The sequence below is a fragment of the Podarcis erhardii genome (genome assembly GCF_964252035.2).
Source record: "Podarcis erhardii genome assembly, chromosome: 2".
Classification (NCBI taxonomy): domain Eukaryota; kingdom Metazoa; phylum Chordata; class Lepidosauria; order Squamata; family Lacertidae; genus Podarcis; species Podarcis erhardii.
In genome coordinates this window covers 54252204-54275931 of record NC_138498.1, presented here as the reverse complement: position 1 = coordinate 54275931, position 23728 = coordinate 54252204, and the positions used below count along the sequence as shown (strand labels likewise).

The window sequence follows — 23728 nt, the reverse complement described above, 5'->3', positions numbered from 1 at the left end:
TATAAACAAAAATATACTGTGGCGCTAGGAGATGCCCACTGGTAAATAGACTGGTCTAAAAATAAAAGCATGTAGTTGATGCAGATGTAGTTGAGAAAGTCACTTTACCTTCAGGACTCCATTTTTCTTCCCAAAGTGAAGATCTAATATATTGATGAGGAGTAAAAAAAACTAGTGAAATGTTCCAGATCGGAATCTGCATGCTCTTTGCATGCAATCCAAGATTCATCTATTGTCTTTAGTATAGTCAATTTATTTGGCAAGACTTAAAAAAATAAACATAGCATCAATTGTAATTTTGATCCCTAAGAGTCTATTTTGAGCAAAACACATACTATTTGTATAGTCTGTATCTTATCTGTCTCACATCTTTATTTCCTAACCTAAGCCCACTGAGCTTTTGCAATATTGGCCAGTTCCAATATATTATCTACAACTTATTTTATTCAGTCTACCTCACCATCTTCCTAATTCAGGTGTCTAGGTAATCTCACTATACATGTATAGCCATATTCAAGATGGCAACGCCCTGAGAACACAGTGAAAATAGCCACATATGCACAATACAGCTGCTGCTCATGAGCACCAGTATGAAAGACAAGACAGACATCCTGCCATTCCCATTTCATCAGACTGCTTTTCAACAATATGCAAGATGAATATCTGCACAAGTTGTAGTGGATTTCTTAGTTTATGTACAAGCTAAGTACAAACAAGCAACACTATTATTCTGCAAGATTTTGGCTTATCCCTAAGGATCACGCAGAAACTGTTATGCCTGAGTTTAGGCAGAGCCCCACCCATACAACCAGGCACACATCACTGCCTGTGGAAGCGTACTACTGTTTTCACTCCAATATTCATTACTAGCAGTGAGATTTACTGCCAGCTATGATGACAAAGGGATTCAGTGCTCTTATACCTCAAGAGTTTATTTTCTTGATCTCAGATGTTCTTCTACAGCACTGCAATCCCCTGCTAGTCAACCTGTCGAATGAGGAAACAACGATGGGCTGTGCGCAGCCTGAACTGGCCACATGTGGCAATCAGTGTTGTGGGCAGAAAAAAATCTTGAATACCAGTATACCCTTTCCCTCTTGGAAATTACTTCTGGTTCCTGGGTGGTCACACCCTTTCAAATGCAAGGATGCACCTCCCTGTAGAAAGTGGGGGTGGGGTTCCCCCCGGACTCCTAAGAAAGCAGTTCTTCAATGTGTCATGTCTTCAGGGGACCAACATCTCATATACTGAACAAGGAACATTCTCGCAGTAGTACACACCTTACAGTTCTGTACTATGTGGTTACCATGTGGTATAGAATTGACAATTATTAACACTATCAGAGGACTGTTAGGTATGCATCTTTAATGGTGCATACCTAACTTTACCATTTATTTTCCAGCTACACCATCTTGAACTGCTTTTTAAAATGACATTAATTTGAGAGAGTGCTGTTGAGAATGCTTTAAAAACCCCTGAAAAGAATAATATCACCCTCAAAGAATTTATTTATTATTACTACTTTTATCCTGACTTTAGATCCATAGCACTAAATGCCATAATTTTTTAAGCTAATTGCAGCCATAAAATAACCAAAGCAGAACTACGAAACAACACACAATAGTGAGCAGCTGGACCCTAGTGCAGCTGGACTTTCCACTATTTCAAAGAAAGCATAAGAAAGCATATGCTGAATACCAAGATAGGTGCGGCCCCACTGCACAGAGCGTCAAAGAGGCAAAACTGCTGCAGTCAGGTGCAGCAGCACAAAAGAAAACAATATCATGGGATTTAGCTAGCTAATGTAGGTCACACCTTCTAGACCTAAGAGAGAAGAAAATGTAACATTTTTACATGGCTGCTTTATAGTATTATGCTGTGCATGTACACATCTAGCTGCTTTATCTGAAAGCAGGTAAAAATTGGCTTAAATATTAAATGACTTTGGCATTAAAGGCAAATAATTCAGTACTGCCAGAAATGTGAGAGTAAAATAAGATGTTGGCTATGTCTACTTCTTTTATATAATTAGTCCCAACTGTCTAGTCTGCAATTCTCAATGTTTTTCACCTTAAAAGAAAAATATCTGTTCCAAAAAAAGGTTCAAGAAAACTGGCTGTTTCAGTGGGGGTGGGGTGACAAAAACAAACTGGCAGCTGTAGTTAACATAAACTCATCTCTTATTTAAGTTCACAGGTAGGAAAATATGCCCCACACATCACAAAATGAATTCATGAGCATCAATTTTATTCAAATGCTTTTAAGCCATTAAATGGGCAAACAAAAGAAAGCACTCAATAAAATCCCATCAGAAAAGGCAATCCTTTAGTGAAATTAGTTGCCCTCTAAACAAGTACAGTGGAAGACAAAATATCTGCTAAGCTTCTCCCCCCTCCAACCCAGTGTGTGTGCGAGTGTGTGTGCATGCTTGGTTGTGCTGCTTCCTTTGTTTGCCTCAAAGATGGAGTAGCCACCCGTTCCCCCAATGCATACCCTATCCCACAAAAGATTTCATTAAAATGCATTGGAGACAAAGCACAGCTGCACTCCTTGCATCTGAAGCCAGCGCCAATAAACCCCAGGCCTATTAAAGACCAAGGGGGTACCCCCTCTGCAAGCCGTTTCATTGCATCAACAATAAATCAGGGTGGAGTATGAAGCCACTGGAAATGCATCTGCAGGGCACACACTGATGCAAAGATGCAAAACACACTGCTATTTTTCACAGTATTTCCCCCCATGCTCTCCAACAGACAGTTTTTATTTCATGTTAACAAGCAAACCATTATTTAGAAGAGAAAATTATATATTTCACATTCATTTGTAAAACAAAGCTTTCACATTTACAGATGAATCAATTCCTCTTTTTCCTGAGCCAGTCAAAGCACATGACGCACCCAAATATGCAGCAAATGAAACTATGCAGCAGGCAACTTAGGCATACCAGTGTTCCTGCTTTAAAAAAAAAAAAAGGAGTGGTGACAGAACAAAAAACAAAAACAAGGGTCTGTCCAAAGCATTTAAAAAGTGATCAAACATCCTGAACTGAACAACGAGGGACATCTACTCCCAACATGCAGGGTTGAAAACAGAACGTCACTAAATCCTCACCATGCCCCACAGACATGGACAACAGACATGAAGGGGAAGGGGGGGGGGAGACGAGAGATTTGATAGGAACATTTTGGGGCTTGAAGATACTGCAGTCTGATATTACTGCTTCACACAAGTACAGTCTTCCCAGTCAGTAATTTAACAGCACGAGACAATGAAGGTCCCCCAACCCTGTGACAATTGTACAGTTTACGAAAGTCCCAAGATTTACTTAATCAGGGCTGCCCCTGCATGCACCTCCTCATTTTTGCAAGTTGGCTGGCTTTTTAATATCCCTCGCAACTATGAATTGAATCAGACCAGCTTCTTACAAAACTAGACTGACATGGGTAGTAGCTGGTGGGGATGAGTAAACTAATACAAAACAAATGTGAAGACAGAAGCATAAATGCAGCAAACATGAAGAGCGGAGGGTGGGGAGAACGAAAGAAGATACGTTAAGCCACTCACTGTTATCCTGGGGATGTTCTTCTTGCCCTGATAACCAGACATGATGTTCGGCTGTTGTGGCAGGGATAGAACCAGCTCCTATCCTCCAACCTAGGAGCAGTACCAGCTTGCAAAGAAGCTCAGGCTCAGGTGAAACAAATGGTGCTTCCTTCCTTTCCTCGTCTTCCTCTCTGTCTTGCCCCCTCCCACTTGTTTCACACAATAGTAAATCCTCTCCCTCCCTCCTCTTTTACCAATGACAGCTGGGACCCTGTAAGACAGGAATGGCTGATGAGGCGACTCCTCCCTTCTCCTTCTTCCCAGTCTCGCTTTCTCTGTGCATTGATTTTTCTCTCCTCGCCTTATTTGCCTCACCCACTCCGAGCTGCTGTCATAGCAGTAAGGCATGACAGCCGCTAGAGGGTAGCAGTGGAAAGACTGGCTACCAGATTTGCAAAGGGACTGGGCAAGGCCCATAAGCTCTTTTCCAGGGACGTTAACTACTGCAGAAGAAGCAAGGAGCTACAAGCCAGCACTGACAATTCAAGGGAGCAGTCAGAAAAGCACATCAAACTTCCCAGAGACTAGCAAGCAGCTAAGATTTTAGGAATTAGTATCCATAGATACCCAGTGGAAAATGGTCAGAGATATTTCCTCTCTTTGAGCAACAAATGACTTCTAGTGTAAGGTTACCAGATTTTTTTCAATGAATCTGGGGACACTTTTTAACTTCAATGGATTTTGTATGGGGACTGATTTGTAAATCCAGGGACTGTCCCCAGGAAACGGGGACGTCCGGTAACCTTACTCTAGTTTGTTTCTTGTCTAAAACAGATGCTTTAACAAAATGTACATAAGTGGAAGAGTAGCAGCTAAGTTGGCATATGGTAAAGTAGACTAAAAACTTTGTGAAGGAAGAGGTAGTTAAGCTAGTACTCATATTTACAACAGTGTTTCTTTGGTAAGTCTCCTTGAAATCCCTACACAGCTTTCCAAACTTTCCAATTTGGTGACACAGATTTTAGACAATGCATCATTTCGAGCCACAGTAATTCAGTTTTACTAGCAAACCGGAGGATAAACTAACCCCCTTCCAGCCCTGGGAAAAGCATGGGGAGCATTCCCATGACACACCTACACAATGCAGCTGACACAATAATGTGTTGTGACACACATCATTTTTCATATTGTGGTGATTCTTCCACCATCCCCTGCAAAGTAATCTTCTTGTTATCATGGTTTTAGACCAAGCTTGAAAACCTAACCCATTTCAACTCTATTTCACTGGAAAGTGCTCCCTAAGGAATTCAAAACCCATCCATTTTTAAAATCTTGCTGTTGTTCGGAAAATAGTGTGTGCAGGAAAGGGAGAAGTGCAACAGGGTTACAATACCTAACTTTATTTTAGAACAACAACCCCCCCACCCGTTGTTGTTTTTTTTTTTAGAATTTTCATATTTATTTATTTTTGTCAAAATGATCAATATTTTTTCAAAGGTTTTTATTTCAAAATCCATTTCTTTCAGGGCTTGTGAAAAGAAATTGACATACATAAAGCTGGGGGGGGGGCACAAAACAAGCAAAATCAAAAAGTTTCTCATCATCAAGCCCTCTGGAATATAAACTTTCTTTGTTCTAAAAAGTTTTACAGTGTGGTTGGGGGTCTAAGATTGTTGATGTGGTTTGTGGATATTGCGCTTCATACCTGAGGTGAGATAATCTCATCCATTTGCAGAACATATGTACAAAATATCTGCTCTGTAAGCTGAAGGGAGGGGCAGGGGAAATATTGTATAGTCAGCCACTAGAGCTTGTGGAAGAAGCAAACTATCCTAAGGCACATTCTAGAATTCCCACTAAGCACCCAGGGTTTTAACCACAAACCCCTTGGTAGGAGTCCAGGACTGTGGGTGCTCAGACCACAGAGCCACTTTAGGGTCCACCACCTACCATGTCAGCCGACAGACTATGCCAGTAGAGATGGCTCACACTTACCCTTAGAAACGCTTATTTTCAGTGGAGACAAAAACATTTGCCAGTTGGGTTGACTGGAAATTCAGTAACTCCACAGTAGCTAGCAAATGACTAAATGACTCTGACTTGTGTAACGTAACAGCTCTTGTTGCTCAGTGATTCTTCATTTTGATAAATATGCAATGAAGAACTTTTACCTCCAGGGACTTTCACATTTCAACAATTTACACCACCCTAAGAATTCATGCAGAGAAGTTAGAGAATAAAGTGGACCCAAACATGGGCTTTCTTTTGTATGAGTCTTTATGCATATTGATTAACCTGCATCCTTCTGCTACATTAACCTTTCCCACTTTCTACTCTTGTTCCACTCTCAGATATCCTCTTTTGCATGCATCTCACCTGGCATGCCAAGGAAAAGCCAATACTGGTTTGAAGATTAAAAGTGAGCCAAGGGCATCCATCAAAATGCTCAGTGGAGCGGCTTATGCTTAGAGACTGGGAATTACAGTAGAAGGAATCCCCTTCCTCCTCTCTTGGAGCTGTTGCAGGTGGTGGGTTTGTCAAACACAGAAAGATCACAGCAAATAATTGTTGTTAAATATAAAGCGAAAGAGACAGTGAGTAATCAGAACTACCTATGGCTAGAGTTTCTTTTCAGAAATAGCACAAAGTTAATTTTATCTCTTGTGCAGCATATTATTTAATTAAAATTGAGTATTTCTGCAATGCACATATACTAGTGGTTCCATTAAATCCCCTTAATAAAAATATTTGGATTTCCTAGTCTACAGGATCTCCACAGAAAGACATGGAACTTCTGTAACAAATAATCATTTTCTGCATCTTAGCCCCGAGAAGAAAACAGATTTTATAAATCAATAGACAAGTGTAGTAAGAAAAAAACAGCCTTCACATTTATACCTTTCCTAGTTCTCATATCCCAAAGGCATGTCCCTGTCTTCCAAAAAGCTCATTGGTTTGGTCAATGGAAAGGCTTATTCCTAGTGGTCATAGCATTCATAAAGCCTTGGGGTAAGGATGGTTGGGTCATCTACATCTGTTCTGTAGCTGGGGCAAAGGGCAGGCTACCCTGAAGAGATTATAGTATACACACACACTGGAATTTCAAACACTAGGCTGGATGCTAGTGATGACATCTACGGGGGGGGGGAGGGGAGGTGCAACCCAAACATTTAGTATCTATACGGGGACTCAAAACCCGCTGTCAGATTTGTAGCACTGAGACAGCCATGTACACAGGTCACATTATACCCTAAAACAAACTTTTATAATCACTTTTTTGAATAATTTGTATCAAACTTATATTAAACAATATAAAATTTATAGCAAAAGATGGAACTTTCAATGAAAGGGGCAGGACTTATGGTGGAAAGGGGAAAGGCACCTGTCACTTTTTGTGTGATGTAAGATCTGGCAAGTCATTTTATGTATTGCTATAAAAACTCTCTTGAAAAATCCATATACATAGGAAGAGCTGCAAAAGACTATTCTTCTATTGTATCCATTTCCTTCCTCTCCTCATATCCCAAACTCCATAGCCACTGAGCACGCTCAATCCTTTGGGGGATGTTTTTGAAGTTCCCCTTAGAGTTTGTCATAGAAATTACTTGTGCTTCTACAATCTCTGGGTTCCCCTAAGCCTGATACTGTCCGCTTGTGAATGGTGCCATTTAGGTTACAAAAGCAGTGGCACTCTCAACACAGCAATGGCATGTGGGCCTGGAGCCTTTCTCAAATCATTTGCAAGTATGGTTTCCACTCTCTTCAAAGAGGTAAAGGGACGTGGGTGACGCTGTGGTTTAAACCACTGAGCCTAGGGCTTAAAGATCGGAAGGTCAGCGGTTCGAATCCCCGCGACGGGGTGAACTCCCATTGTTCAGTCCCAGCTCCTGCCTAACTAGCAGTTCGAAAGCACGTCAAAGTGAAAGTAGATAAATAGGTACTGCTCCAGTGGGAAGGTAAACAGCATTTCCGGGTGCTGCTCTGGTTTCGCCAGAACCGGCTTAGTCATGCTGGCCACATGATGAAATGAGCGCCGCAACCCCAGAGTCATTCGCGACTGGATTTAACTGTCAGGGGTCCTTTACCTTTACCAAAGAGGTAAACTGTCTCTGGAGAGCAGCAGCACAGATCTAGTAAATCAGCATTGCTGCAGGTGGATGGCAGTCAGCCTGGTCAAATGGAACCAAGCACTTTTTAAATTTTATTTATTTGTTTAAATTATTTGTATACTGCCCTTCATCCAATAGATTCCAGGGTGGCAAAGAACATACATAATATAAAAACAAGGGATGGTCCTTCAAATATTGAAGCAGCTTAGTCATGCTGGCCCCATGACCCGGAAGCTGTACGCCGGCTCCCTCGGCCAATAAAGTGAGATGAGCGCTGCAACCCCAGAGTCGGCCACGACTGGACCTGGCCTGGTCAGGGGTCCCTTTACCTTTACCTTTTTACAACACACATCGTTTCATAAGTTGCATCCAAAGTTAGGCAGATATAAGTCTGCTTGTATAACAGGATTTTCTGGCCCACTACAGCTCCCGGAAAAACCTCTCCTGAGGTTAGAGGACCCTTAGGAAAGAGCTAATGTGTAGTATGGGGAACTGCAGTGGGATGGGGGGGGGGAATGAGCAGACGCAACTTTCACTTGTGTATCTTTTAGATAAAACTTCGTGATCAGGATTCACTTAACAAACCCCATCAGCAGAAGCCCCATGCAAGCACTGACACAATGGGAGTTTCCCCTTGCTTCCCTGCGCCCCCTACCCTTGGTAGGGCTGCTGGTGTTGGGAGAATATCCAGAAAGGGAGGGGCAGAATTGCTCCATTTGTCAAGCGAAATGTTTGTAATAGTACAACACTGAATTCTACCCAGTGTGTATTACTGGATAATGGGTAAAGGTACACATAAAGGTAAAGGGGACCCCTGACCATTAAGTCTAGTCGTGACTGACTTTGGGGTTGCGGCACTCATCTCGCTTTATTGGCCGAGGGAGCCGGCGTACAGCTTCCGGGTCATGTGGCCAGCATGACTAAGCCACTTCTGGCGAACCAGAGCAGGGCACGGAAATGCCGTTTACCTTCCCGTCAGAGAGGTACCTATTTATCTACTTGCACTCTGATGTGCTTTCAAACTGCTAGGTTGACAGGAGCAGGGACCGAGCAACAGGAGCTCACCCTGTCGCGGGGATTCGAACTGCCGACCTTCTGATCGGCAAGTACTAGGCTCTGCGCCACCTGCATCCTGGATAATGGGTAGTGTAGTTTAAATACAGATCCCTTTAAAAAAAAACAACCACATACCACCCATCCCTCTTGGGCCTCTGTAACATTTATTGATTTGCCTCTGCAACTACAAGATGAATGCTGCCACATAATGAATATTTGTCAGCTGACAAAAGTTTGACATATCTTCATACCATTACTTTCTGCACTAATTAACTATATTGCAATACCCAGTATTCTCAATGAAGTTCAATTTTTCCCTGTAGCAACACATCTAAAAGCTTCTTTGAAGAAAGTGATTTAATGGCATTTTAGAAAAAAAAATATTTATTTATTTATTTTGTATATTTATATCCTGCCATTGCTCCAAGGAGCTTATGGCAGTGTACAGGGTTCTCCTGCTTCATTTAATCTACTTCACAACCATGTGAAGATTAGGCCAAGACTCGTCCAAGATCATCCAATGAGTTTCATGGCTGAGTGAGGATTTGAACCCTTGTCTTCCAGGTCCTAGTCTTACACTAACCATTACATCACGCTACACCATGCAGGCTGCATGTATGTTCTGGGAAGTGAGGGGAGGTTCTGCTTTCTTTGTTGCCAAGTCACATTTTCTATTCTTTTAAACATTCATTTTTAATGACATTTTTGAAAAAGCTTTTACTTCTCAGATTCACTGCACAAGACATCAACTTCCATGCCAAGTCTAGGCTAGAAGTTGTTCCACTTGATGGTTTTCCCTACATTCATCCTGTATGGGATGTGCTGCCAGCATTCCTTTCTGGGCCTGTTTCATATCTCTTTTTTACCCTTGTAAAGACTCTTTCTTTTCTTCTTTCTTTTTTAAAGAAAAGTGCTTAAGTCTTGCTGCTTCTGCCAAAAATCACACTGGAAACAGTATGCATACTCTGCATCAGCTTTACACCATTGATGACTTCCTGATGTGCATGATATGATATGATATATGCCTCACCCAATTTCTGCAGCAGTGGGCCAAATTATATATGTTTGAGATCCATGATTGGTTCTCCCAAACTTTTCATTTTTTTAAAGCAACAACTCTCTCTTCCTCCCTCTGAATTAATCAAGACCTTGGTACTGTAGGGATGGGAAGGTAGAACCCTTCCATACTGCACTGTTTTCTGGCCTAAATGCTTTCACCCAAGCACCTATTATGGGGCAGCTAGGGAGCACTTACAATGGGAAATCTATGCAGGAAAAGGGTTGACGTTATCCCCCATCTTCCTACAATGCACTGTTGTCCAAATTTCATAATGGATCTAAAACACCTTGTCTTAATATAGCCCAAAGACTCTGGGGTGCTAATACAGTACTGGCTTGGGCAGAGCTACAAAATGACTACAAAATCCTATGAAAGATTTGGAGGGGATCCCAGATGTTGCGTTTTGTAGTTAATGAAGCTCTTGATCAGTAATGATACTCAGGCAACTGTTTTGTTGTTCTCTGGAAACATTACGATAGGTGCAGGGAGTACTTTACTCCCTGCTTCTAACTCTTAAACTGTCCCTTCCTGAAGCAGCTTTTCAAACAAAAGAAGGCTTTTAAAGGTGACACTTTGATTGTAACAGTGTTGTTTGCCTTGAAGAAGCACAGTTCAAAGCCTAGTTTGTGGGGGCAATACATCTGCAATGATAAGCAGGGTTTGGAATGAACTAGTTCAGTTCAATGAACCAGTTCAAACATCTCTGAGAGCTGTGCTATTTTTCTAGAAAAAGAGGGACTCACCATTAATGCCTCCTGAGAGGTGCTGAAACTGATTTCCGGTGGGAAAAAAAGAGCCCTGCCTGGAAGTAGTTTCCATAACTGCTAGGTAATCTAAAGGAGAATTAAGTTCATTTTGGGGCAGAACTTTGAACAACTTCTAGTTCATGCTCATGTTCATTCCCTCCCACCAACACCTCCAAAAGAAGGCCCGGACCCTTAGCTTCTAATAAACAAAAAATAAGTAAATTCAACAGCTATAACGAACGATAAAACAAACCATGTAGGCAATGTTCTAAGACTCAGGCAGGTATGGAGGTGTTGCTGTTGCTACAGAGCAGTAGGCAGGTAGCCGAATTCTTCATGTGGGCTGTTGCCAGAGATGTGGAATTTCCAGAAAAGTCTGAACTGAGGCAATTGGCATTGGAATATTTTCAGTTTGCACTGCAACATTTTCTGATATCCTTGAGAGTGATCTAATTTAGCATGTTCATTTTACCTGTATTTAGTATATCAAGCTATAAACTTTGAAATGGCTAAGCTTCCCTAATACTTGCTATTGGAAGTCATCCATTGTTGCTGATGAAGCTATGAAACTGGATTTTTTTCCACAAAAATATAAAGCACTGAAAATTTTACACCCCACGTCACTGGCTGTTGAGAGTGCCACAAGGAAAAGCTGTGAAAGCCAGAAGGAGAAAATAGCTTATTACAGCTTTTGCCAAATTACCCTCTTCTTTCTGGAAGAACAGAAAGCACCACATCCTGAATCTGCTAGTTAGAGCCAGAGAGCTATCCTGAATGGGACAGGGCATCTGAGGATTTTGTAAATTGAGCCTAGAAAAGAGGATAAAGTTCATTGCAAGATATTTCTCTTCCCACCCCCAATGCAATTGTCATCTGCTCAATACAGTGAACAGTATCCAGCTTCCCCACTGCAATAATTCAGTTGCTGACAAGAATGAAGAATAAAGGAAAGTTTGTAAAACCAAAGCACCTGTTTCACTCCCCCCTAGTTACACACAATACTAAGAATGTTAAGAGGGAGGTGAGATTTCTGCTCAGAACTTCCTCCTCCAAACTTGTCAGTATAAAAGGATCATAGCAATTTCCCATTTGAGAGGTGGGAAAGTCACGGATGGAACCACACATTGCCTTAGCCAGGCTCCAGTTGGACATGTATGAAGCAATGCCATTTTCCTGCTTCCTTAACTTGCTTTCTGGAAAGCATATCGGACATTTGTTTTTGTTTCTGACAATTTATTTTTTTCATTCATCTATAGCAACTGTTCTCTCTTTTAATTCACATTCATACAGAAAGACTTCTGAAGACAAATTCACACGATTTATTTTCCCCACTGTAACCATGTATATGGTGTGCTTGTCAAAGTCTCAAGGAATTCCCACAATCACAGCTGCATTTTGAGATGCACTGAGACACACAGTGAGACTGTACAACATGCAGTACTTCCCAGATGTTTTGGTTGATTGAACTGATATATTTGTAGTTTTGAAGGATCATTTCATGCAAGATGTCTGCCACATACAGGCAGCTTCAAATTTCATCAGTATGGCAGCTGTTGTATGTGGTGAGTTCTATACAGTGGTTGCTGTGTGATTTCCTCAAAGCCACCTGCTTACTTGAGGACTAATAATAATAATAATAATAATAATAATAATTTATTATTTATACCCCATCCATCTGGCTGGGTTTCCCCAACCACTCTGGGCGGCTTCCAACAAAACACTAAAATATAATAATACATTTGTACTGAAATGATACATACCAGTGATGGGGTAAGAAGTAGGTTGGCTGGGGCTGCTGGGAGTTGTAGTCCAAATCATCTGGAGGGCACCAGATTGGGGAAGACTGTGATACACTATGAGAACACTAGAAATTGGCTGACACAAAACAAGCAGCCAGACAAATATCACAAAGGGGTGTGTTTGCCAACTTAAATGATAGTACTAATGCATAAAACCTAACACATAAAGAAACTGTAAAAATTTCAGCACAGGTTCTACATGGAGAAGAACATATTTTAAATTCTCTACCTGAAGTACACAGGAAAAGCTGCAAGAGGTTCAGAACCACAAAGCTTTCAAGTTCTAGATCTCACTGGGGAATTAGGAACATCCTATACACCAAACTGATCATATTCACCAGTGTTTTTCTGAATGTTGACAGTATAACCTATCATCTAAGATACATGTCATTTACCTTACTACCTAGACAATTAATGAGGTGAATGAATATTTGCTAAAACACCAACATGATATAGGCTCAATGTTGCTGTTCTTTCCAGTTTTACATGTGTGTGACAATACTTTCAAGCAAACCATATATTTGTTTTTGAATAATCAGAATATTGAAGGGCACCACCAAGAAAAATGCTGTATAATTCCCCAAATATAAAGTTATCTTAAAGAGCATCTACTTCTGAAACATGGAAGAGGAGAAAATATCCCAGGTGCTGATCACCCAGGCTTTTAAGCATTTAATATTGTCTCTAAATATTAAAATATTAGTATTCATCAATGTTTTCACTAGCCATAGTTTTATATAAAACAGTGTGAAACTGATGTTAAAAGCAAATTTTTATACTGTATATAGGGCTAGCCTATGACTAACAGATACTCCAGTTGGTCCAATTTATATATTAGATGGGGATCTGTCCCATCATACCTTGTCTTTGGCACATAGATCTCTTATTTTTAGCAACACTTGTACTTTCATAGGTGCTTGGCCTTATGTACATATACAGAGTACTTATATTTTAGTCCACAATTATCAATGCAACATACCCTTGCAAGAAAGAGAGACCACCGAGGCTATAATATCAGAGTCCTTTCTCCAAGAATAAAGCTCATTATGTAGATAGCCAGCTAACAGCATAACAGGCAGAATATAAAAGGCCTCCCCATTAGTGTATCAATACTTAGTTTATATCATCTAATTAAGTGGCATTGTTCATCATGAGAAGGAGTCCAGTGTTTAGGTCTATCTGGTGAGCTCAGACTCCTGGACACAAGAACACTCTGATGGTTAATGGAGACAAGATACTGGGCTTAAAAAATGTATTTTTTATAGCTTATGATACTGTGCTGTATCTTCCCAATAAACCCTCCAGCAAACACAGAGTGACATGACACTTGCCTCTCTCTGGGAGTAACAGCAAACAACTGTCAAAGTTCCAGCTATCTGTTCAGTTCCATTACACGTATGCATACTTTAACCTTCAAGACTTAAATGTGACTGTTAGTAAGGGGCGTTTGGGATAACTGTTGCTTGAATATTTTTTAATGTCTTGATTTTGAAGCTTTTTGAATGTTCTGTAGACTTATATTTAGGTTGACTTTTTTTGTTTTCCTTTTGTACTTTAATCAGGGTACAGCGTGTGATTTTAAAAGAGAGTTTAAAATCCAGTAACTAAGGAGGATTTAAATAAAAAAATTGTCCAGTAGCACCTTAGAGACCAACCAAGTTTGTTCTGGATATAAGCTTCTGTGTGCATGCACACTTCTTCAGGAGGATTTGTTGTTGTTTTTAAAATGAATTCTTCACAAAATCTCTATTGGAAAAAGAAATGGTTGCCAAAATGATCAAAGCTCACTTTGCAAAAAAATCACTATCAGAAAAGGTCCTCTGAATACATCTGTTTTTCCAATTATGATCTCATAAGCACCTCTCCCTGAATTTGGGAAACTTGAAATGGACAGTAACTGGGTTTCCTGAAAACACATTGCTGATTTCAGTCCAGATGCTTTTCATTCAAAGCTGTACTATATATTTCTGTTCTGCCTTGTACATTTTCCTGTACAATTTTAACTAAACACACACAATGGGAATAGACAGATGTTAGAATCTCCTGCACATATTACACCTACTACTCAGCCTCTAATTTATATAGCCAAACAACCCCAGCAACGGAAAGTTTTCCAAAGCACTGGACTTTTAAAAAAATCATGCTTTAACTTAAATGGTTTCCCCCCCTTTCAACAAAAGAACATTTTACTCTTCCTCCATTCCTCCTTAATTTAAACCAACATGTTTCCAATGAATTTAATTAAAAGAATATGGATTCTTAATCATTTCCAACTCAGATGCTGTGACTGTTCTTTATGAAAAGTCAATTCTGAGTCTACTAGGATAGTAATTCAAGTATAAAAAGCATCTAACACAGACTAGGCCTAGATTTAGATTTAAATTTACTTCAATGTGGGATAGCACAGCTCATTTTTCATTACTAGGCATAATAGCCTGCTAAGGAACTGGGTGGCTGAGTCAGTTATATGTCGTTTAGGAGGTAGATGTGGCATTACTTCCTCCATGGAAGAAAGAGTTGAGGAAAGAGGACTGATCATTTGGATTACTGCTACAGAAAGGAGGGATAGGACACTTGGTGGCAAAGTGAGATCTTTCTGGTTAGCAATACTGACTTTATTTCGCTTTTACTACTACTTCTATTCCGATAGCAATGCATACAGTTCTTCCACTAGGTGACCACAATTACGGCAAATATTTGTATTTGTAAATTTCCCATTATCTTGCTGAACATAAACTCAGTACAATGCAAAGCGCCATCAGTAAATCATGTAAGGCCCAGAGCTGGAGCAGCACACTGCTATTATGAATCTCCCAAAGCCTAGATTTTAGTCCACTCCTTTACAGTACAAGACTTATAAAGCCAATCATTTCCAACCTGATACAAATAAGTAGGTTCCAATTGTTTGTCAAACAAGTACAAATTTAGTAAAGACTGGATACAATAATTCTCCAAAGGTTTGGGATATTTGGTTCAGAGCTCATGCCTGATTTAGATATGCAAGCATCCTGATACTATGCAAGTATTCTTCATAATCAACACATATGCAGCATTTCTGGAAGCTGTATGTCATATATAATTACCAATAATAATATTCATCCTGAGCAGAAGTGGCAATCACCTGTTAACATTAAATTCTTTATACAATAAAACAAAAAACATATACAAACCAACATGACAGTATTTTCTTTTCAATTCCTCTTTTACAGAAAGAATCTTGTAGGTACCACACCTGTGAACTCAAAATATCACATCAAACAATACATTTCTAGAAGTGTCCAACCACTGTTTCCTTTATTTAGAAAAGCAACAACATCATTCGAATTGACTTCAAACTGCTCTACATGTATGTCTTTGGTACCTGTAGTGTTAGTTTCTCTAACAAGGCTGAATTCCAAACCAGACTTTTCCAACACTCTAATGATACAGAAGAATTCACCATGTCTTTGCCACTGTTAACAATCTTGCAGACATTAGTTTCTTTCTTAAGTTTCTTAAAATAAGTTTTCATTGTTCCCATCAAAACCAAAACAGTGCCAGTTTTGGATCATTACATGTTGGCTGAAAAGTTTTTTTGTTGACAGTTCATCAACAGCCAACTAAAAAAAAGAAAGAAACCCACTACATCACAATGACCTGAAAGTAACACAATCATAACAATTCTTCTAATTACATCTGATGAGCTTCCCAATTCATCCACAAATCTATCATTTTCTAACAGAGATGCTATATCAGCTAAAAGACAGGAGCTCTATTGATAATAATGAGCAGTACTAGAGAAATCTGGCTTGCCTTCCTAAATTCCATCCCAAGTCCACAGCTGAAGCAGAATCACAGATCAGTATGTGAACAGCTACATGAAAATACAGGAAGTTTCTTAAAGCAATTACATAACAAATGTGCACTTAAGCTGGCAGTCCAAAAGGAAATTACACCACGGGAGTAACAAATAAAACAATCCAAAACAAATAAAAATAATGGCACCCTCATGTCTATTGTTCTTCAAGGCAAAATATATCTGCCAGTGGCTAAACAACAGAGCACTTCCACAAGTGAGCAGGTGTGTATTAATCAATCAATCAATCAATCAGTCATTCAATCAATCAATCAATCAATCAATCACTAACCTTCTAAACTAGGTGCTATTGAAACTGACAATTACTGCTTTGCACTCATGCTTTGGGGCCATTATTATAAATCTTCTAAACTGTATCTTCTATACATTGAGCACAAAACTGTATCTTCTATACATTGAGCACAATACATTGAGCACAAAATTATTTAGGCACATTTCCAGTTTGCAAAGGCATGTGACTGTTTTCTGTTATTTTTTTAGAATATAAATATGAAAAAATGGCATCCAGTGAAGTGCTGAGCATATACACCCTATCAAGTGTCCCTAATTATGGAATACTAACTCCTCCAAGATCTCTCCCCTGCACTGATTAGTTAGGTCAGCCAGGCCACCACATTTGGCCAACAAAATATTTTTGACTAAGCCACACTCACCAGCAAAATAGGGCATGCAAGGGAAAGAGGGAAAATGCAATGCAGCTGTACAAAGAGCTGGATCAGCTCCACCACTGCTCTTATACCTTATATTTGACTGAAAAATGGTAGGCCAACAACAATACCTGCAAAAAACTATGAGACAAAGGGAAAGAGAAGAGGAAAACTGTCTCCCATAGGAGTATACAGAGAACTACTACCACTTCTTCCAGCTATTGTTGAGCAAGACACAGCTGAGAGAAAAGAGGAAAGCTGATTCCAACTAAGTTAGAATCAATTTGGCCATGTTTGCATGAAAGCCAAATCATGACTTTGTGCAAATGCACAAATATGCTGGCTGCCAGGAAGATCACAGTTGCTCTGCTCCTCTTTTAGCAAGCTCATTCATACTATCCCAGTAAGCTTACTATGATGTGAGAACAGGGCCTTTGTCTTCACTCCCAGTTATACCTGGTCTGCAGCATGTCAAGGAGATCAGTGTCACAGCAAACTGTACCACAGACTGCAAGCATTTGTCTTCCTCCATTCCCACCTGCACTAATCCCAGAATAATAATACTCTGAGCGAGTAACTGCTGGGAGAAACAAGGAGTGGCTGGAAGGCCTGCCTGCTAGCCACAGATGCTGCTGCAGCTAAAGACAGCCACAGAGGTATGGCCTGGGCCTGGACAACTAGCTTCAAGAAATGAAATTAGAAGCAAGAAGGACTTGGCTTGTTTTTCCATTCATCCGACCCCATCAAACTGGACAGCCACTTAGCTAGGCATTTAATAGTAGTCACCACTGTAATGTAGCACTTACTGAGATGTTTCTTCATTTATTGGATGGAGGATTTCCATCCAAACACCAATCAGTCTCCTCTGCATTTGTAGGTCAAAGTACACACTACACAATATCACACATAAATATTCAGTACAGGTAAATTGTGATCAAATCGTTTTACAATCAGTTTGGAATATGGAATGAAACTTTCCCTTCAGAATAATCAATTTAAGAGCTAGTCTTTTCTTCTTCTCTTTAAGGGCACACTTGTGCTTCCACACTGAAGTAGTATAAGTTCCTAATTAGCAAAAGTTAGCCAGACACATCTCCCCCCCCCCCTAAAATGAGAAACCTAAAGCATTTTAAATGGGCCTTGAAACTGCTTGATAATGTAGCTGCATCTGTATTCATGCAAATTATAGCAATTTCAGTTCATCTTTCTATATACTACTACAAGTTACTTATGGTACGAACACTTTATATTTTTAATTTAACTGGCCTCTTTTAGGTCAGACATAAATAATAGATGTACTAATTTCACACATTCTGATTTTTATATAGACAATGGAAACCATGACACAATGCTGCAATAGATACCAGCAAATGAATGATTATTCAGTAAACTCTTATTTTGATGGAAGATTTACTTAGCGACCATTGGCTTCCACTGAAGAGTAGGAGCATTTTCCCTCATAAACCAGATCATCTCTGTGCCTAATCCTGCAACCAAGTTGTAATTTGCAATTGCAGTAAAGCCTGTGTTGCGTAGTACAATACTGTATTACAGCCAGCTGTCAAGGAAAAGCCCTTCACAGAATTACCTAGGAAAAAAGAAAATGTCTTGACCACATGCTGAAGAGACAAAGACTTGTCCAATTCTCGGATAAAGGAAAACATAATAGAATGGGTTTTTTTCTGATTAAGGTAGATGAAGTAGATGTCATTAACAGAATAATCATTCTGCCTTATGCTTCCCAAAGCTCACAAAACAGTGTTTTGCCATATATTTTAGCTCTGCTTATTGTGCAATCCTATATATGTCTACTCAGACATTCTAGAACAGATCTAATTTATATCAGTGCTGGACATAAGAATTCTCAAAGAATGTAAGAAAAGCCCTGCTGGATTAAGTCAAAGGCCCATCTAGTCTAGCATCCTTTCTTACAGTGGCTAGTTAGAGATGTAGGGGAAGTCCACAAGCAAGACCCGAGTACAAAGGTGCTCTCCCCAGTTGTGATACTCAGCAACTGGTATTCAAAGGCATTTTGCCTCCAACAGTGGACGTAGAACATAGCAAAAAATAAATTGATGTATCTACATAGCTATTCAAATGCCATACATTCTGGGATGATTTGCCACCAACATGGGAATGAGGCTTTCAGTTGAAGCTTCTGAGTTTCCTTGACAGGCAGCCCCATATACAGTACAGGGTTATGTTAATGGTGGCAACAGCAGCTCCCTCCCACCTTTTAACCTTTTACCAACCTGTCTTCTCCCTCCATAGCTCAGGTGTTCCTTAGGTGTTTTGTGGATTTCTTGTGCTTATTTATTTAAGAACTTTGTCCCTTACAAGTTGTTACACTAATACAGTGGTGCCCCGCAAGACGAACGCCTCGCAAGACGGAAAACCCGCTAGACAAAAGGGTTTTCCGTTTTGGAGGCGCTTCGCTAAACGAATTTCCCTATGGGGTTGCTTCGCAAGACGAAAAAATCTTGCGAGTTCCCGCGGTCCCCCCCCCCCGCTTTTTTCCGCCCTTTCCCTAAGTGCTAAGCCGCTTATCAGCTGTTCCGCTGATAAGCCGCTTCTCAGCTGATCGCTAAAAGCCGCTAGACCGCTAATAGCGCTAATCCGCTAAGCTGTCAATGGGCTTGCTTCGCAAGACGAAAAAACCGCTAGACGAAGAGAATCGCGGAACGGATTAATTTCGTCTTGCAAGGCACCACTGTAGCACTTCTGCAGCCAGCCAGCAATAGAGAGCAGAGAAAAACAGAGGAACTTTAAGAAGGCGAGCAGCAACTGCAGTGGGAAATAACTGGAAATAGTGGGGAATGGTATGAACTGAATTCTTAAATAGACAGATGTATGCCTGGCAAGTATGTTTACTGTTTGTGGGTGTTGTATGTATGGCAAGTGCATGTGTGGCAAGTGTCATTTAAAAATATAACAACAAAAGACAAGAAAATAAATAATAAAATAGTAGACGTGGATTGAAGTGATATTTATTTACATGCTAGACCACTTAACAGGATTAGATGGATTTTTTTGGCATTTTCAGTTTTGCAGGTTACATACCACTTGACTCACTAGTGCTGAATGACAATACCTTCAACTACAGCACATTTTAGTCTATTTTTGGACCATCAGCTTTGAAAGCCTCAGCATCTCCTGGAGGAAATGGATGTTTGAAGATTAAACCCATATTACTTGTTTATAGAAATGTTGTAAAATTGATGTTCAGGATCTTGGAGACAGACGGAACAGAGTTAGATGTTTTCCAATCGACGGAAAGTTGCTATAGCATCAATATGCGGTAGTTGTTTAGATTTAAAATTGAGATTGATTCAATGAAAAAAGGAAGTCTGGAGTATATGGAACTCCACAGCACCTTTATAAGGAAGGGGTTGATTAGTCCAGAAAGATGTTGGCAACATAATGCTGAAAACCCTCTTTGAGGCATACAATGTCGGCATGTCCTGTGGTCTTTTTTTTTTTTTTATCAGAAATTACTACTCATATCAACTTTGTTTTGGAAAAAAAACATTGATATTTGTGAGTGTTCACAAACTTGCCTTTAGAGGATGTGGAGGTAGTTACCAGAGAGAGGGTCTTTTATGTGGTGATAGTGATATTTCTTCTATTGGTAAATTTGGCTATAGTCCTGTCACTGTTTTTGTCTGCTGTTTTTAATGTTTTGAACATGGTTTACTATACTTGTGGTGTTGAATTTTCTTTCTCTAAACTACCTTGGGGATTATTTTAGAGGAAAGGCAGGATATAGGCTTCCCAAATAAATGAGTGTTGTACATTCTAACATTTTTCCTAGTGGGGCAATAGAGCTTACAGGGTGTTCAAGGGCTGAGGTTCAGCCTATGCACTAATGTAAATTGTAATGCACAAAGGAACAAAGATATTATGTTAACACATGACTGGCCCTTGCATACTAGTTTTATTAACTCAATAGCAGCTGCAGGAATCCCCAATCCTATTCTGGACCAAAGGTGGGTGAGGGGCTCCAACCATTTGTCCTCAACACAGTCCTGATCTGGATTGCACACACACACAGCTCAGAGACTGCCAATGTTCTAGGAGAAAATAACAACTGCAACTCTCCCCCATTCAATCCAGATTGGAACAGTGGTGGGGACAAATGGTTGAAGTTCCCTCACGTTCCAGCCCCAGCCAGGATCACCACACATCTTATTTGTTTAGTAAAGAAAAAAAATTGTGTGATAATGCTGTCTCGATCCTAAGAGAAACAGTGTGTTGCAGTGGCTTAAGTGCAGGATCTGGGAGGACCGGGGTTCAAATCCCCAATGGGTGACAGTCACTATATTTCAGCCTAACTGACCTCACAGGGTTGTTGCAAGAAAAAATACTAAGGGGGAGAATACCATGTACTCTCCCAGGAGCTCCTTGGAAGAATGGTGGAATAAACAAGACTAAATAGTAAGATAGGAATTGGATCGAAAGTTGGTAGCTGAAAGTCTGTGTCATGGCAGACTCTTTTGGCAAATATTTAGCAAAAGCTGTTTGAAAGGCAGCACAGTACTAATAAATCAATGTTCTTTGCACCGTTTTGAAGAAAAACCTGCCACAGCTAAAAATCCAGCACAGCTCTCTTCCAAAGTTTCAGATCAGGAATACCTAAACTAACAACCCTAGATCAATACAGATCTAGGCAGAATCAGAGAAAAAGAAGTTATCATACCATTATAAGCATTTATCAGCAGTTCGTTTATAACCTATTCATTGCTTAAGAACTTAATCTTCAAATCAGTTTTATTTGGCTTAGACGGTTAAAGGGGTGCCAGCTCTTACATGTGACAAAGGATCTGTTGTCCCAGTCTCAAGGATCCGGCGCTCATCTACAGCTGGATGAACTGAAGTTCAGTGTGAAATTAGCCTTATTCTGTTAAGGCAGCCCCTTAGCAAAGCAGCAACCTTACTGAATCATATGAAATAGGAATTCATTCTATGGATGATTTCAGCTCCAGCTGACTTCACTGAAGCAGCCCACACTGACCTAGAAATGGACAGGAGAATTTCCAACCAATACTTATGCCCGTATCTGGCACAGTTCCATCCTCTATAGAACTCAGAATTAGTTAATGCATGGTGGCTTTCTCCTGCATGGAGTAACTAACAATGTAAACCATCACTTAAGACTTATCAGAAAAACCTTATTTGTGTCAAATATATACATTGTGTAAATAATATTGGCATTATATTCTTGATTCATGTTCTTGCAGCAAAACTTAAGCTCTACCACATACATAACAGTGGTTCTGTTTCATTGCCACACTTGTTAGGTCCGTATGGAAATTATCATGTATGAAGCATCTATCAGTAACACCAGCTATGTACACTTAGCACTTAACTCTGACTCCAGTGCACTTCCACTACTGGCATTTGAAGCCATGTCCACATGACATCAGCCACAATCCATATGTACTTTCTTGAGAAACACTGCTATCTGATGCATTTTCCCTCAAATCAGCTTTCATCTGATTTGAAAACGTAATCCACTATCATTTCAAAATTAAGGTGAAGTATGTACATTTACATGCACAGATGACACCTCCATGAGCAGAAGCTCAGGGTGAGTGGGTTGTAAGGTAAAGGTAAAGGTACACCTGACGGGCCAGTCTTGACAGACTCTAGGGTTGTGCGCTCATCTCACTCTAGAAGCCGGGAGCCAGCGCTGTCCATAGACACTTCCGGGTCGCGTGGCCAGCGTGACAAGCTGCATCTGGCAAGCCAGCGCAGCACACGGAACGCCGTTTACCTTCCCGCTGGTAAGTGGTCCCTATTTATCTACTTGCACCCGGGGGTGCTTTCGAACTGCTAGGTTGGCAGGCGCTGGGACCGAACGACGGGAGCGCACCCCGCCGCGGGGATTCAAACCGCCGACCATGCAATCGGCAAGTCCTAGGCGCTGAGGTTTTACCCGCAGCGCCACCCGCGTCCCTTAAGTGGGTTGTAGGCTTGAGGAAAACAAACAGGTAATGTGCATTGGGTGAAGACATCCTTGCCCCCTCTCTGGTGTGCACAGCAACTTGGCAAATGTGACTTAAAACACAGCAGGGAGGATGGGGACTACAACCTTGCTGCATTTTAAGCCACTAATGTGTACATAGCCTTAAAGGAGTAGGTATCACTCACCAGTCACCTGTATTCTAGCCAAGGCTACAAACAAAACATGAGCTCAAGGAAACATACTGACCAAAATCAGAAAAACGCACCCCTGATTTCAGGTACTTTTGTTGGTGTCAGCTTAGAGAAGATTTCCTGAAATATAACTGGGATGGGGTTAGAAGACAGGACACTTATTTTTAGTAGTTCTCAGGTATTTTTCCTGTTTTACAGTAGGTAAGACCAACGGAATATAAAGGCTATTTATAAATGACTTGGAAATTCTTGGATCCCAAAAGAATGCTTAAAGGTAAAGGGACTCCTGACCATTAGGTCCACTCGTGCCCAACTCTGGGGTTGCGGCGCTCATCTCGCTTTATTGGCCGAGGGAGCCGGCGTACAGCTTCCGGGTCATGTGACCAGCATGACTAAGCCGCTTCTGGCGAACCAGAGCAGCGCACGGAAACGCCGTTTACCTTCCTGCCAGAACGGTACCTATTTATCTACTTGTACTTTGACATGCTTTCAAACTGCTAGGTTGGCAGGAGCAGGGACCGAGCAATGGGAGCTCACCCTGTTGCGGGGATTCGAACCACCGACCTTCTGACTGGCAAGTCCTAGGCTCTGTGGTTTAACCCACAGCACCACCCGCGTCCCTAAAAAAAGAATGCTTAGGCCACTTTTAAAACCTAAAAGGGTGCATGTAACCTCTAACAAAAGAGCTCTTACTTCTATGATGCAATATTTAAGGTGTTCCTGTTTTATTCAGCTGCTCCTTATAAGGTCAAACTT

At 40.6% G+C, this 23728-nt stretch overlaps 1 protein-coding gene across 4 annotated transcripts in view; it reads right to left on the bottom strand.

Annotated features, from left to right (window-relative positions):
- DPYSL3 (dihydropyrimidinase like 3) overlaps positions 1–23728 on the bottom strand; it is a 57689-nt gene that overhangs the window by 31973 nt on the left and 1988 nt on the right. The window contains exon 1 of one of the 4 annotated variants that reach the window (XM_081852114.1): positions 3565–3784. The exons of 2 other annotated variants lie outside the window; for them this stretch is intronic. In XM_081852114.1, the coding sequence (XP_081708240.1) occupies positions 3565–3606 (42 nt within the window). In that variant the 5' untranslated portion in view covers positions 3607–3784. Of the gene's footprint in view, positions 1–3564; positions 3785–23728 lie in introns of those variants that run through there. One more of the 4 variants, XM_081852115.1, reaches the window with a different exon arrangement.